We start from the raw sequence: 10,979 nt of genomic DNA, 5'->3' as shown, positions 1-10,979 counted from the left end.
GCGCACGCGCAGTGCCCGCGGTGTCGCCGCTCCGCGCCCCCCGCGCACGCGCAGTGCCCGCCCCGCCGCCCGCCATGGCGGCGCTGCCGCTGCCGCCGGGGCTGCGCCTGCGGCTCCGTGAGGGGATCCCGCAGGACCCCGCCCGGGAGCTCCTCCGGGAGCCCCCTCAGCTCCCCGCTCAGCCCCTGCCGCCCTTCACCTTCGCCCCCCGCCGCCTCCGCCTCGGCCCGCAGCACCCGCTGCTGGAGGTGAGGCTCCCCCCGCAGCAGGGGGCTCGGCGCGGTGTTTTACAGCCCTGCCCGCCCGCCCACGGCCCTCTCTGCTCCTCTCTAGGACGGGGACGTGCACAGGCACCTCTACCTGCAGGGAGTCCTCACCAGCCTCGAGGAGGTGGCCGAGAGACCCAAGTAAGTGAGGCGGGGGCTCGTCAGCACGGCTGCGGGAGAGCCCTGAGCCGTGGGTCCAGGAATGGTTCGAGTGGGAAGGGACCTTAAAGCTCATCCAGTTTCACCCCCTGCCGTGGGCAGGGACACCTTCCACTGTCCCACGTTGTTCTGAGCCCCGTCCAGCCTGGCCTTGAACTGATCTTGGACATCCTCAAGCTCTCTGGGCAACTGCAGCCGGGGCAGCTCCAACTAGGAAGGCTAAGCCCGGGACAGAATCTTTGCCTTGCTCTTGTATGTAAAATCGAGGAAGTACTTTGAGTGTTGTGTGAGGTTTTCCAGTGGATGCCTGTTAAAAAAGCATTGGCACAACATTATCATCCATAACTGCGACTTTAGGGTCAAACAGCACTTATTTATCACATTACTGCCTTTTTTATTATTCGTCAAAGCACCACTTGACAGGATGATAATAGAGATGATCCCGAAGCCATAATTGCAAATAAGAGTAATCAAGTGAAAGTGCTCAGCCATTGGAACGGGCTGCCCAGAGAGGGGATGGAGTCACCATCCCTGGAGGTGTTTAAGGACAGACTGGATGTGGCATCAGTGCCATGGGCTGGGAACCACAGGGGGGTTGGATCAAGGGTTGGACTGGATGATCTCAGAGGTCTTTTCCAACCCGGTTGATTCTATGGTTCTGTGATAATCGCAAATAAGTTTCCAATGGCACATAAGTTTCTAACTGCCAGCACCATCACGATCTTGGCTCCATTGCACCTGGCATTTAATTTGTTACTCGTAAAAGATGCCACTGGTGTTCGTCTGGTGGAAGGTGTCCCTGCCCATGGCAGGGAGGTTGGACTGCATGGTCTTTATGGGCCCTTCCAACCCAAACCATCCTGGCATTCTGTGATAAGGTCACCTAGAGGGCTGTGTTCAGCTGACACTGAGGCTCTAACTCAGCTCAAGGCGTGGCTGTCCCGATTGCCCCGCAGGGTGTCCGAGTTCAGCTGCCACATCTCCGGGTGCTGCCAGGTGTTTGACACACTGGAGGGCTACGAGCACCACTACAACAGCCTGCACAGGAACGTCTGCTCCTTCTGCAAGCGCTCCTTTCCCTCAGGGAACCTCCTGGATATCCACATCCTGGAGTGGCACGACTCGCTCTTCCAGGTCATGGCTGAGAAGCAGAACATGGTGAGTTGCCGTGCCCAGCCCTGGGCTCGGGGCTGGAGTGCACTTGTCTCTTCCAGCTAGGTCTTTTTTCCCCCTCCTTGCCTTTCAGTACAAGTGTTTGGTGGAAGGCTGCCCGGAGAAGTTCAAGAGCAGCAAGGACAGGAAGGATCACTTGGTGACTGTGCACCTTTACCCTGCTGACTTTCGGTTTGATAGACCCAAGAAAGTGAAAAGGTAACTGCAGAACTTTCCTCCTCTCCTATGAGGAAAGGCTGGGAGAGTTGGGATTGTTCAGCCTGGAGAAGAGAAGCTTTGGGGTGACCTAATTGTGGCTTTCCAGGGCCTGAAGGGAGCCTGCAAGAAACATGGAGAGAGACTATTTCCAAGAGCCTGGAGTGCCAGGACAAGGGGGAATGGCTTCAAAATGAAAGTGAGGAGGTTTAGATGGGATATTAGGAAGGAATTGTTCCCTGTGAGGGTGGGGAGGCCCTGGCCCAGGTTGCCCAGAGAAGCTGTGGCTGCCCCTGGATCCCTGGAAGTGTCCAAGGCCAGGTTGGACGGGGCTTGGAGCAACCTGGGCTGGTGGGAGGTGTCCCTGCCCATGGCAGGGGGTGGAACAAGATGAGCTTTAAGGTCCCTTCCATCCCAAACCATTCTGTGATTCTAAGTGAAATGTGTCCTGCTCCCAATACTTGAGGGAGCAGCAGGTTGAGGATGGGAGAGCAGAGTGGCTTGGCCAGCCAGGGATGAAAAGGTAATGGTCACCTGTGGCATCAGTAGGTCAGCTAAAGGACAGTCCTCAGGGAATTGAGCCTGTGGAATGAGTTGGGCTTTTTGGAGTGAAGAGAAGGACCTGGGGAGAGAGCTGTGTGTATTCATTAAGTAATGGATACTTAAACAGAAACTCACACAAGCCCCTCTCTCTGGAGCCGAATCCCTGTGCCTCTGTGCACTAACTCATCCCAGCTGGACTTGTTTCCTCATGAAATATCCTTGGCCCTGGGCTTAGGTGGCAGCCACTGAGCCAGGATGTAAAACTGTGTCCCTGCAGTGTCCCCAAGCACACGAGCTGTCCCGCGGAGCAGGGCCTCAGCGTGCCCATGGAGGTGAGCGTGGAGACGGCGGAGCAATTCCAGCTGGACCCCATGGAAACAGGGCCTGGTGAGGACATGGAGATCCCTCAGCCTGCAGCCAGCCCTGGCCCCTCGCTGCCAGAGAAACGGCTCTACAGATCCAGGTCTGTGCTTTGGCCCCCACGGGCCAGAGAGTCTTACCAGCCCTTGGCAGTGCTCACTGTGTTCCTGTGCTGTAGGCAGGAATTCCATGCGTGTTTTCAAAGGCATTTTTAAAAGAGGAAAGTGTGGAAGGGCAGAACAGGCCACTGCAGTGTTGGCAAGGTCCTGTTAGTCTGCCCACCCAGGATCTCTTCCCGGGGTATTGCAGGATGGTGCTTCTGCTCTCCTGCTCCTCACAATCAACCACTGCAACTGCCCAGTTACTACCTTTGGTAACACACATGGTTGGAAAAAGGGAAGAGGCCTCCAGAACAGGAATATGCGGAATACACAGGAAAGCCAACCGGGATTTCACCCATTTTTTTATTACTTTGCTCATTTAGATGTCCTGCTCTTTCCACTCTGGGAGCTTAAAATGCCACACAGAGCATCGCCATGAGGGATAGGCTGTTAATGTGGGTTAAAGTCTGTCTCCCTTTCCAGGATCCCATCCACAATTTGCTTTGGACAAGGTGCCACCCGAGGATTTAAAGGACCAAGGAAGAAAGTCTGAAGGTCAGTGCAGCAGATCTGTGCAGGATGAGCAGATGTGAGGCCGGTGCTGCCCACGCCGTGGCCGAGCAGGGATATTTCCAGTTCCCACTCCACACTGGGAATAAGCCACCCAAACCAATTAAAGCTCCACCAGCATTTGAACACGGGTTCATGATGTCAGACGGAGTTGGGCCAACCTGACTGAGTTAAGAATCCTCAAGATTTTAGAAAGGGGAACCCAAAATGTGTGGCGAGGTGTTAAGGAAACTGTCCTGCAGCTGAGACTGCACAGGATTGAGTGTTTTATTTTTTTGCCTTTTGGAGGAAAAAACCAGATTCAAGAAATTCCAAGACAAAATCTGCTGACTGCATGGAAGCTGTGAAAAAAGAAAACAGGGCAAAAAAGGTGTTGGTCCTTAATTCTGACCTTCTCCATCTTGCTGAAGTCTCCTCTGCACCCTGGATCTCGCTGTGGAACCCACATGAAAGGTCTGTCTGGCCCAGGAGAAACATTTCCACGGGGAGTTAAAATAAAGTGACTTCAGCCAGGTGAATAAATAAAAGGAATTTTTATAGAATTGCTTCATAGAGAGTTTAAATGGCATTTTGAAGGCAGAGTCAGATGTGCAAAATGGACTTCTCTCCTTTTGCTCCCAATACCCCCAAAATCAGGTTGGGATGGAAGTTCTCCCTCTTGCCTCTCCCTTCCTTTGTAATCTCGTCCTCCTGGGAAAAATTGAAAACACAGAGCCAGGCTCAGAGTGCTGCCACTGGTCTCGGGGTCCTGGTGAACCCTGACACTCAAAATTTATCCATAAAGGGAAAAAAAGAGGTTGCTGGGACGATGTTTATCCAAGAAGCTTACGATCTATAATTGCATTTTTTTCCCTTCCCCCTCTGTATGAGGAACAGAGGATAAAAGGGGCTTTGGGAAATCCTTGCAAATGGGAGCAGGGAATGATGTTTACGGAGATGCAGGAGATTTCCCAGTGAGTTTTAAAAAGCTTCTCTCTGTTTAAAACTCAGCCGGCTTGTCCAGCCTTAATCCCTGCTCCTGGAGTGCTGTCTCCAGCAGGCAAGGATCCCATATCTGCCCAGGGACATCTTTCAGCAGGGACCAAAAATCACTTTCCCACACTGGGAGCCCCTAATGAGGGTTTTTTTCCCCCCACTGGGATATCTGGGAATGGGACTCGGGCCCCACGTCACAGGAGATGCCTGCAGGCTTTGGCACGTGATGGTACAAAGGTCAGGCAGGAGCAGCCCAACCCTCCCTTACGGGTTCAGGTCCACAAGTTTTGACCTGGGCATTCCTTTTTCCCCCGAGTCCAGGCCCCTGAGTGCCTGCCCTTGCTAATGGAAAACAAACTGAACTTGCAATTACAGCCTCAGGGCTCGTGACTGGTCTCTTCTGGGACACCTGCTTTTCCTAGAGTCCATGGGCAATGAAGTCTGTCCCAGCTGGAAAAAATCCTTCTCTCAAGCCAAAACTTGAATTAGCCTTTTTTTTTTTTTGTTTTAAACATGCACAGAGCTGATCCACGCACGGAAATGGGGTGTCACCCATCACAGCTGGGGAGGAGCTTTGGACTCACTCATGCTTCCAATTTCTGAGGAGAAAAAGATGCGTTGGGAAACATTCTGGGGATGAAAGCCCCCAAATCACCTGTTTCACTCCTGTTGCAGGAGAGCTGAAGGCACTGGTGTGGTGGAGGTGGATGCCAGGATGGAGAAGCAAAGGGAAGGGTCACAGCTGAGCCGGGGACACGAAGGAACCAGGCAGCTGCGCCAACAGAGAGGTCAGAGAGGGTCTCCCCTGCAGCTCCCCCCAGAGCATGAGGGAGCAGCTCCGGGCCAGAGGCCACCACCTTTCTGGGACACCTGGGAGCCTCCCTGAGCAGCAGGAACTGGCACCACCCGGGGACACGAGGCCGGGCAAAGTGCACAGCCAGGTGTGGCGAGAGGCAGCCATGGAGGGGTAGGTCCTGCCAGCCCCAGCGGGCACAGGGGGTGGGCAGGGTGGGTGCTGGGGGTCAGGGGGAGCGGGGGGCACAGGAACTGGGTGCAGGGTGTGGGGCAGCACCGGCCACACGGCTCTTGCCACTGTGTCTCCTCTGCTTCAGCCCGAGGCTCTGCAGCATCACCGTCCTGCTGGGCACTGCCCTCCTCCTACTGGCACCCAGCAGCACCCAGGTGAGCCACCCCTCTGCTTCACCCTCCTGCTGTCCCCTCTGATGAGCAGGCCCACCCTGAGCAGTGCCACCCCCCTCTCTCCCTGCAGGCTCTGAGCAGCTCCGGGCGGAAGGGCCTGCCCACAGACCGGGATTTGGACAAGGAAATGTAAGAGGTGGACATGCTCCCCACACCTTCAGGCTTGTAAAAGCCAACAGAGCAACACCCCAAAAAGGAAAGCGTTTCAGGGGGGAATAAATTCCCCTTGGGCTTTGTGCCCCCTCAAAATTAAGAGGCTCCCAGCTCCACCTTCTCCCCCATATTGCCCAAACTCCCCAAGCATCTAGCCCCAGCTGGTTTCCCTATTTCTTTGGCTAAATTAGCCCATTTGCTCCCCAAGATATTAATTTCTGCTTCCTGGGGTGGGGGGGAATCTTGCCAGGGTCCCTGACCTCTGATAGGGTGGAATTCCCCTGGGGCAGGGTGGTATTTAGCAACCTTTCCTCGCTGATTTTGCTCCCCTCTTCCAGCATCCCGGGTGTGGATGTGCTGGAGGAGTGGGAGCTCTCCGAAGAGGTGAAACCAGGTAGAAAGGCTGTGTCCAGAAGGGCCTGGCACCCCCCACAAGTCCAGGCAGAGCCAGAGGAGGATCGAGACCACCTCTACCACCCCCAGGACGACGCCAGGAAGGTGGATGTCCGTGAGCCACCCCGGATGCTGTCCCTGCAGGTGCAGAATGGCCCAGAGGAGGACCGAGACCATCTCTACCACAGCTGAGTGCAGATGTGCCCAGACTGTGAAATGAGGGGTGGGAGCTACCCCTGGGGCTCCCTTGGGGGACTCATCCTTCCCTACCCATCCTTGAGGCCCCCCCAATAAACCCACTCCCCTCTCCAATGTCCTGGTGGGCTCCTTGTTGCTGCCAGAAACCTGCTGCTAAGTACAGGGCCCTAAACCTGAGGGATCCCCCTCCTTGGGATTGCCCCAAGACCCCGAGCAGGGTGAGGATGATGCCCTGGGACGGGTGACTCAGTGCCACAGGCTGTCCCCTTCCCGGGGGACACACAGATCTCCATGAGTCTGCTCTTGCCCAGCCCAGCGTCAGAGAGCAGTGTGACAGAGTGGAGGGTCTCAGTGAACCCAAACCTTTCCCAGCTGAGGCAGGACCTCAGAGAAGGACACCCCATGTCCCGGCAGCACCTAGAAAATGTTTTAATAGCAAAGGCAGAGGTGGTCCCCACTGCTGGTTGTCACCCAAGCATTGCTTGCCAATGGGTCCCAGTCCCCTCCACGGGGTAAGGCAGAGGGGCAGCAGGTGGCTGTGGGGACCTGCACCACTCTGGGGATCTGCACATGCCCGGGGAACTTGCACATCCCTGGGGACCTGCACATCCCTGAGGACTGCAGCTCCTCGGGCTCAGCTGTCGGTGAATTTTGCCTTGCGCTTCTCCACAAAGGCCGTCATCCCCTCTTTGCGGTCATCCTGGGAGGAGCAGAGAGGTGAGGTTTGGGGGGCTGTGGCAGCCCCACTATCCCCCCACCATGGGGCTGATCCCCCCCACCATGGGGCAGATCCCTCTACTCACAGTGGCAAAGGTGGCGTAAAAGAGACGCTTCTCTGTCCTGTTCCCCTCTGTCAGCGTCGTCTCAAAGGCTGAGAGAAAGGGAGAAGTTGGGGAGACCCCTCTGCCTGGCCCCACAGCCCCCCCAAGGGGTTCCCAATTGGCCCCCCAGTCCCTACCAGCATTGACTGACTCCTTGGCCAGGGCAGCCACCAGCTTGGAGTTGCTGGCGATCTTCTCAGCGCAGGCGATGGCCGCGTCCAGCAGCTTCTCCACGGGGAACACCTTGCTGACCAGACCTAGGATGGGCAGTGGGAAGTGGGGGGGTGGCTCCCTGCTGGTCCCTTGCAGTGCCAGGGCTGGCCCACGCCTCTACCTGCCTCCTTGGCCTCCGCTGCTGAAATCCGGTCCCCGGTGAGCACCATCTCCATGGCCAGCGACTTCCCCACCGCCCTGGTGAGCCTCTGCGTCCCGCCAGCACCTGGATGCATGTAGGGAAGGGGAAGGTCCAGAGAGGGATAGCTGGGTGTCCCCACTCCAGCCGGGCTGGAACCCCCTGGCCGGTGCCCGCCGCTCACCTGGGATGGTTCCCAGCAGGATTTCGGGTTGCCCGAACTGCGCCTTCTCCCCGGCGTAGATGATGTCACACATCATGGCCAGCTCGCACCCGCCACCCAGCTGGGACAGGGGAGGCACGAGGGGGTCAGGGGGTGGCACAGGGGGGTCAGGGGGTGGCACTGGGGGGTCAGGGGGTACAGGGAGAGGCGGGGGGCACTCACGGCGTAGCCATTGACAGCGGCGATGATGGGTTTACGGACGACGGAGACCTTGTCCCAGCCGCCCAGGAAGGCGCCGTTGTAGCACTCCTGGAAGGTTTTATTCTGCATCTCCTTGATGTCCGCGCCGGCTGCAAAGGGAAGTGGGCTGGGACACCAACTCCTCCCCCAACCTTCCCCAAAATTTTGGGATGGGGAGAGGTGTCTTCGCCCTACCTGCAAAGGCTTTCTGGCTGCCGGTGAGGACGATGGCTCCCACCTGCGGGTCACTCTCCATGGCCTCGAGTGCCTGCCGCAGCTCGGCCATCAGCCCCTCGCAGAGCGCGTTCAGCGCCTGCGGCCGGTTCAGCTGGATCAGCCCCACGTTCTTCTGCGCCCCCGTCTTCTGCACCAACAGGTACTGGAACGTGGACCCTGCCGCCGCCCCGGCACCGGCCCGTGAGCCCACCGGCTGCCGGGCACGGGGTGAGACCCCTGACAACCCCTGGCCAGGTCCGGCCGCCGCCCCGCGCTATATTAAGGCGACCTTCACGCCAGCGGTCACCGGCAGCCGGCGGGGACGTGTCCGCGGGTCTCGGCTCGGGGGAGCTGCCGGCGTCACCCTGCCCTGGGCAGGTGCAGCCCCGGGACCACCCTGCGCCGGGACGGCGAGCCACCGGTACCGGGGCATGGCGCAGGCACCCTGGGACCTGCTGCACAGCCCAGGGACCGCGTGCCCGGTGCTGGGACCGTACACGGAGCAGGGACCCCGTCCTGGTGCGCAGCCCAGGGACCGCGTGCAAGTTGCTGGGCACATGCCCGATGCTGGGACCGTGCCCGGTGCAGGGACCCGGTGCTCACCACCCCCTCCGGCCAAGCCCACCCCCCGCCAGCCCCCGGTGCCATCCCCGTGCCCCGGTGCTCACCGGCGCTACAGCCCCGCGTGCCGGCGGGGTTGCGGAGCGGCGGCGGGGGCCGCGCCCGGGGCAGCGCGGCGGCGGTGGGGCGGAGGAGGGCTCGCAGCGCGGCGGCCATGGCGGAGCGCGGCAGAGCGGCCCCGCCCACCGCGCCGGCCCCGCCCCTCCCGCCGTCGCCCATTGGCCGAGGCGGCCCCGCCCCGCCGCTCGCCATCCCCATTGGCCGCGACGGGGCCGCGGGGCGGGGCCGGGACCCCCGGTCCCTCTGAGGGGGCACCGGGCCCGCCCCCAGCCCGGCGCGGGGGGTCCCGCCGGCAGCGCCGCCGAGCCGGGGGGGCCGGGCCGCGGGATTAGCGGGGCTTAGAGCCCCGGGGGGAGCGCAGGGGGGATTCCCCCGCCGCCCCCCGCGCGTGGGGTGGGGGGCGTGCGGGGGGGGCGCGGCGGGAGCGCGGCGGCGGGAGTGCGGCCGGGGAGGAGCGGAGCGGAGCGGAGCGAGCCGGCGGTGCCCCGGGCCCGGTGAGTACCCCGGGTGGGGAGGGCGGGGGGGTGAGTGTGCCCCGCGGACGGGTGTGCGCGGGTGTGCGGGAGCGTCTTCCACAGGGCTGTGCGGGAATGTGAAACCATCATCCACAGGGATGTGCGGGAATGTGAAACCATCATCCACAGGGATGTGCGGGAATGTGCGGGAGAGTCATCCACAGGGATGTGCGGGAATGTGCGGGAGAGTCATCCACAGGGATGTGCGGGAATGTGGAAGCATCATCCATAGGGATGTGCGGGAATGTGAAAGCATCATCCACAGGGATGTGCGGGAATGTGAAAGCATCATCCACAGGGCTGTGCGGGAATGTGAAAGCATCATCCACAGGGATGTGCGGGAATGTGAAAGCATCATCCATAGGGATGTGCGGGAATGTGAAAGCATCATCCATAGGGATGTGCGGGAATTTGCAGGAGTGTCATCCACAGGGATGTGCGGGAATGTGCGGGAGCGTCATCCATGTGGGTGTGCGAGAATGTAGAGGAACATCATCCACGCGGGTGTGCGGGACTGTACAGGAATATAATCCACGCGGGTGTGCGCGGGTGTGCGGAAGCATCGTCCACAGGGGTGTGCGGGAATGTAGAGGAACATCATCCACAGGGCTGTGCGGGAGCATCATCCACAGGGGCGTGCGGGAATGTGCGGGAGCATCATCGGCAGGGGTGTGCGGGAATGTACGGGAGCATCATCGGCAGGGTGTGCGGGAATGTACGGGAGCATCATCCACAGGGTGTGCGGGAATGTGCGTGTGCGGGCGCGTGCAGGAGCACCATCCGCACGGGTCGGGGGGAGCGTCACCCACACGGGCGTGCGGGAGCGCGCGTGGCTGCGTGTGCAGGAGCATGTGCAGGAGCATCACCCACCCGGGCGGGGGGGAGCGCGTTTATGCAACCCGTGCGCTGCCGCGTGTGCGGTGACACGGGCGTGCGCGGCCCCGGCACCCGCGGGAGCGAGACGCGGCCGAGCGGCGGGGCTGTGCCTCCATCCCTCCCTCCGTCCCTGCGGCAGGTGCGGGATGCGGCGGAGCGCGGCGGCGTGCTGGGCGCTGGTGCTGTTGGCCGCCGCCTTCTGCGACACGGCGGCGGGCAAGGGCGGGCGCGGCGGCGCCCGGGGGGCGGCCCGCGGAGCGGCGCGGGGGGCGGCCCGCGCCCGGCCCAGGGCGGCCGTGCCCCGGTACGGCTCTGCCGGGGCCGCCCTGCGCGTGGCCGGGGCGGCGGCGGCGGGGGCGGCGGCCGGCGTGGCGGCGGGGGCGGCCCTGCGCCGGGCGCGGCTCTCCGGGGAGCTGCAGGCGGGGGACGGCGTCGACTACCGCGACGGCAACTGGACGGCGGCCGCCAGCGCCTGGACCTCCGCCGCGCCCGCCGGGACCGCGCCGGGCCGGGCGCTGCCCTGGCTCTGCCCGCTGGCCGCGCTCCTCCGCCGCTGATGGATCCCGGGGGACCCGACCGTGCCCGGAGCACCCAGGACGCCGCGAGGACCGGGCGCCCCACCGGGGGCTGAGCCCCGTGCCCCGGGATAGCAGCAGCTCCTGGGGCTGTGCCCACCCACTGCCAGCGGGGCAGGACCCCCGCGGGAGCCCCTCCACCACCTCCCCTCATGCCGTGCCAAACCCCGCCGGCTCGGGCACCCCTTCGCACCGCGCCTCTGTCCCTGGCCTCGCGAGGACGAGGAGGCGACAATAAAGCTGGACGAAAGCAG

At 61.3% G+C, this 10,979-nt stretch overlaps 3 protein-coding genes across 6 annotated transcripts; 2 read left to right on the top strand and 1 right to left on the bottom strand.

Moving 5' to 3' along the window:
• The first annotated feature begins 36 nt into the window (after positions 1-36).
• ZNF511 (zinc finger protein 511) lies at positions 37-5,163 on the top strand. Of its 2 annotated transcripts, XR_007906680.1 has the most exons (8): positions 37-248; positions 334-407; positions 1,382-1,583; positions 1,672-1,796; positions 2,614-2,799; positions 3,281-3,352; positions 3,656-3,880; positions 5,018-5,163. XR_007906680.1 is itself a non-coding variant. In XM_051799742.1 (7 exons), the coding sequence occupies exons 1-6, from the start codon at positions 75-77 to the stop codon at positions 3,348-3,350; spliced, it is 831 nt and encodes a 276-aa protein (XP_051655702.1). In that variant the 5' UTR covers positions 37-74; the 3' UTR covers positions 3,351-3,352; positions 5,018-5,134. The 2 variants fall into 2 exon arrangements, 1 of the variants encoding a protein (XP_051655702.1); XM_051799742.1 differs by lacking the exon at positions 3,656-3,880 and having other exon boundaries at positions 5,018-5,134.
• A 1,528-nt stretch (positions 5,164-6,691) lies between these two features.
• Positions 6,692-8,874, bottom strand: ECHS1 (enoyl-CoA hydratase, short chain 1). The gene is made up of 8 exons (XM_051799736.1): positions 8,747-8,874; positions 8,058-8,255; positions 7,845-7,972; positions 7,644-7,743; positions 7,442-7,546; positions 7,245-7,364; positions 7,090-7,157; positions 6,692-6,986 (listed from the first exon to the last, which is right to left on the bottom strand). The coding sequence occupies exons 1-8, from the start codon at positions 8,853-8,855 to the stop codon at positions 6,921-6,923; spliced, it is 894 nt and encodes a 297-aa protein (XP_051655696.1). The 5' UTR covers positions 8,856-8,874; the 3' UTR covers positions 6,692-6,920.
• A 103-nt stretch (positions 8,875-8,977) lies between these two features.
• SPRN (shadow of prion protein) lies at positions 8,978-10,978 on the top strand. 3 transcript variants are annotated; one of them, XM_051799740.1, is made up of 4 exons: positions 8,978-9,253; positions 9,707-9,738; positions 9,774-9,823; positions 10,290-10,978. In XM_051799740.1, exons 2-4 carry the CDS (start codon positions 9,709-9,711, stop codon positions 10,705-10,707), a joined length of 498 nt encoding a protein of 165 aa, XP_051655700.1. In that variant the 5' UTR covers positions 8,978-9,253; positions 9,707-9,708; the 3' UTR covers positions 10,708-10,978. The 3 variants fall into 3 exon arrangements, with proteins under 3 accessions (XP_051655700.1, XP_051655701.1, XP_051655699.1); XM_051799739.1 differs by lacking the exon at positions 8,978-9,253 and having other exon boundaries at positions 9,297-9,738; XM_051799741.1 differs by lacking the exons at positions 9,707-9,738; positions 9,774-9,823.
• The last annotated feature ends 1 nt before the right edge of the window (position 10,979 follows it).

Source organism: Manacus candei, unplaced genomic scaffold (genome assembly GCF_025592945.1).
Source record: "Manacus candei isolate 608988 ecotype Guabito, Panama unplaced genomic scaffold, ASM2559294v1 h1tg000050l, whole genome shotgun sequence".
Taxonomy (NCBI): Eukaryota; Metazoa; Chordata; class Aves; order Passeriformes; family Pipridae; genus Manacus; species Manacus candei.
This window is presented reverse-complemented; position numbering and strand designations above follow the sequence as displayed.

Coding starts and splice junctions, on each gene's coding strand:
- SPRN (XM_051799739.1), top strand. CDS start 9,373: ATGTGCGGGAATGTGAAACCATCATCCACAGGGATGTGCGGGAATGTG. Junction 9,739..9,773: donor ATGTGCGGGAGCGTCATCCA/TGTGGGTGTGCG, acceptor GAACATCATCCA/CGCGGGTGTGCGGGACTGTA. Junction 9,824..10,289: donor ATCCACGCGGGTGTGCGCGG/GTGTGCGGAAGC, acceptor TCCCTGCGGCAG/GTGCGGGATGCGGCGGAGCG.
- ECHS1 (XM_051799736.1), bottom strand. CDS start 8,855: ATGGCCGCCGCGCTGCGAGCCCTCCTCCGCCCCACCGCCGCCGCGCTG. Junction 7,973..8,057: donor CAGCCAGAAAGCCTTTGCAG/GTAGGGCGAAGA, acceptor TTCCCTTTGCAG/CCGGCGCGGACATCAAGGAG. Junction 7,744..7,844: donor CCGCTGTCAATGGCTACGCC/GTGAGTGCCCCC, acceptor CCCCTGTCCCAG/CTGGGTGGCGGGTGCGAGCT.
- ZNF511 (XM_051799742.1), top strand. CDS start 75: ATGGCGGCGCTGCCGCTGCCGCCGGGGCTGCGCCTGCGGCTCCGTGAG. Junction 249..333: donor CGCAGCACCCGCTGCTGGAG/GTGAGGCTCCCC, acceptor GCTCCTCTCTAG/GACGGGGACGTGCACAGGCA. Junction 1,584..1,671: donor TGGCTGAGAAGCAGAACATG/GTGAGTTGCCGT, acceptor CTTGCCTTTCAG/TACAAGTGTTTGGTGGAAGG.